General features: G+C 55.6%; 1 protein-coding gene across 1 annotated transcript in view; it reads left to right on the top strand.

Annotated features, from left to right (window-relative positions):
- Positions 1 to 2,500, top strand: part of sema3bl (sema domain, immunoglobulin domain (Ig), short basic domain, secreted, (semaphorin) 3bl) — a 15,899-nt gene that overhangs the window by 6,398 nt on the left and 7,001 nt on the right. Inside the window, exons 5-6 of the mRNA XM_076276056.1 lie at positions 110 to 224; positions 629 to 698. Of these exons, the coding sequence (XP_076132171.1) occupies positions 110 to 224; positions 629 to 698 (185 nt within the window). The remainder of the gene's footprint in view (positions 1 to 109; positions 225 to 628; positions 699 to 2,500) is intronic.

Here is a 2,500-nt window from a genome sequence, read left to right as displayed (position 1 = left end):
TACTTAACAGGTGTCAGGTCAAACTGTCCCTTAGTGACCAAAGAGATTATTGGGTGATTACTGTAAATATACTATGAAATGTTAAATCGTGTGTGTGTGTGTGTGTTAGAATGATGCTGGAGGCCAGAGAGTGTTGGTGAACAAATGGAGCTCTTTCATCAAAGCCAGACTGGTGTGTTCAGTGCCCGGCCCCCATGGCATTGACACACACTTCGACCAACTGGGTAAGACACACACACACACACACACACACACACACACGCACACATGCACATACACACACAATACACAATAGTGAGTTGCTGCAGAGCCTTTGAGATCCCGAGCCGATGCAGTCCATTCTCTCTGTAGCGTGTGGGAGCACTAGGCTTCTCTCTGTAGCGTGTGGGAGCACTAGGCTTCTCTCTGTAGCGTGTGGGAGCTTCTCTCCGGCGGCGAGCTGCTGGTGTTTGTGTTGATTTATGTGAACGGGAGTTCAAGGGCCGTGATTGATGTTACTTATTGAGGAGCGCGGCGGCTGCTGCTGGTGACTTCATCTCACTTCATCTCACCCCAGCTGTGTCTCACTTCATGTGTCTCACTTCATCTCACCCCAGCTGTGTCTCACTTGTGTCTCACTTCCTCACAGAGGACGTGTTCGTGCTGCGCACTAAAGATGAGAAAAACCCAGAGATCTACGCCATCTTCAGCTCCATCAGGTACACACGCACACATGCGCACATACACGCGCACACACACACACACACACACACACACGCACACACATACACATGCATGCACACACACACGCACATACACACACACACACACATACACACGCACACACACACACGCATGCACACACACACGCACATACACACACACACGCACACACACACTCACACATGCTTTGTTGCTCAACACATTACTGTAATTGATTCATGTAGTGGCAGTATTCCCCCAGCTCACTCCTCATTGGCCTGTTGCATGGTTCAGTGCTGTGGCCAGCCCGAGTGGGTTGACATCATTGTTCATTGTGTCCTTGGGTTGGAAGCGAGCTGAGGGGTGTATGGGGTCTATAAGCAGAGCAGGTCTCAGAGCAGAGCAGAGCAGGTCTCAGAGCAGAGCAGAGCAGAGCTCGCCGCCAACTGGCCACAGTCCCACGCCACAACACAACACACCACAGTAGAGCACAGCACAGCACAGCACAGCACAGCGTAGCGTAGCGTAGCCTAGCGTAATCTGCTCTGCCAGGCTCCTGTGTAGTGTAGCGTAGCGTAATCTGCTCTGCCAGGCTCCTGTGTAGCGTAGCGTAGCGTAATCTGCTCTGCCAGGCTCCTGTGGCACGGCGGCTACTCTTAGCCACACTCCAGCGTAGCGTAGCGCACGGCGCATACTCTTAGCCACGCTCCAGCGTAGCGTAGCGTAATCTGCTCCGCCAGGCTCCTGTGTAGTGTAGCGTAGCGTAATCTGCTCCGCCAGGCTCCTGTGGCGCTGCTCCAGCGTAGCGTAGCGCACGGCGCATACTCTTAGCCACGCTCCAGCGTAGCGTAGCGTAATCTGCTCCGCCAGGCTCCTGTGGCGCTGCTCCAGCGTAGCGTAGCGCACGGCGCATACTCTTAGCCACGCTCCAGCGTAGCGTAATCTGCTCTGGCAGGCTCCTGTGTAGCGTAGCGTAGCGTAATCTGCTCCGCCAGGCTCCTGTGGCGCTGCTCCAGCGTAGCGTAGCGCACGGCGCATACTCTTAGCCACGCTCCAGCGTAGCGTAATCTGCTCTGGCAGGCTCCTGTGGCACGGCGGCTACTCTTAGCCACACTCCAGCGTAGCGTAGCGCACGGCGCATACTCTTAGCCACGCTCCAGCGTAGCGTAGCGTAATCTGCTCCGCCAGGCTCCTGTGGCGCTGCTCCAGCGTAGCGTAGCGCACGGCGCATACTCTTAGCCACGCTCCAGCGTAGCGTAATCTGCTCTGGCAGGCTCCTGTGGCACGGCGGCTACTCTTAGCCACGCTACAGCGTAGCGTAGCGTAATCTGCTCTGCCAGGCTCCTGTGGCACGGCGGCTACTCTTAGCCACGCTACAGCGTAGCGTAGCGTAATCTGCTCTGCCAGGCTCCTGTGGCACGGCGGCTACTCTTAGCCACGCTACAGCGTAGCGTAGCGTAATCTGCTCTGGCAGGCTCCTGTGGCACGGCGGCTACTCTTAGCCACGCTACAGCGTAGCGTAGCGTAATCTGCTCTGGCAGGCTCCTGTGGCACGGCGGCTACTCTTAGCCACGCTACAGCGCTACCGGACTGCCGGGGCGAGCGGAGGAGAAATGCTGTGTGCCTGAGTGTGTGTGTGTGTTACGTCCTGCAGTTGTGACCCAAACACACCATCTGTGAACGTGTGCACTGTAGTCTGCTTCGGTTCAGTTTTGCTTTGCGCATGAATGTGTATGTGTGTGTTTGAGTTCACTCAAATGCCAAGAGGTATGTTTTGTGTGTGTGTGTGTATGTGTGTGTAACATGTGTGTGTGTGTGT

This window comes from Alosa pseudoharengus, unplaced genomic scaffold (assembly GCF_046254945.1).
Source record: "Alosa pseudoharengus isolate Yale_2024_CS ecotype anadromous, Long Island Sound unplaced genomic scaffold, YU_APseudo_1.1 YU_APseudo_1.1_scf_9, whole genome shotgun sequence".
Lineage (NCBI taxonomy): Eukaryota > Metazoa > Chordata > Actinopteri > Clupeiformes > Clupeidae > Alosa > Alosa pseudoharengus.
This window is presented reverse-complemented; position numbering and strand designations above follow the sequence as displayed.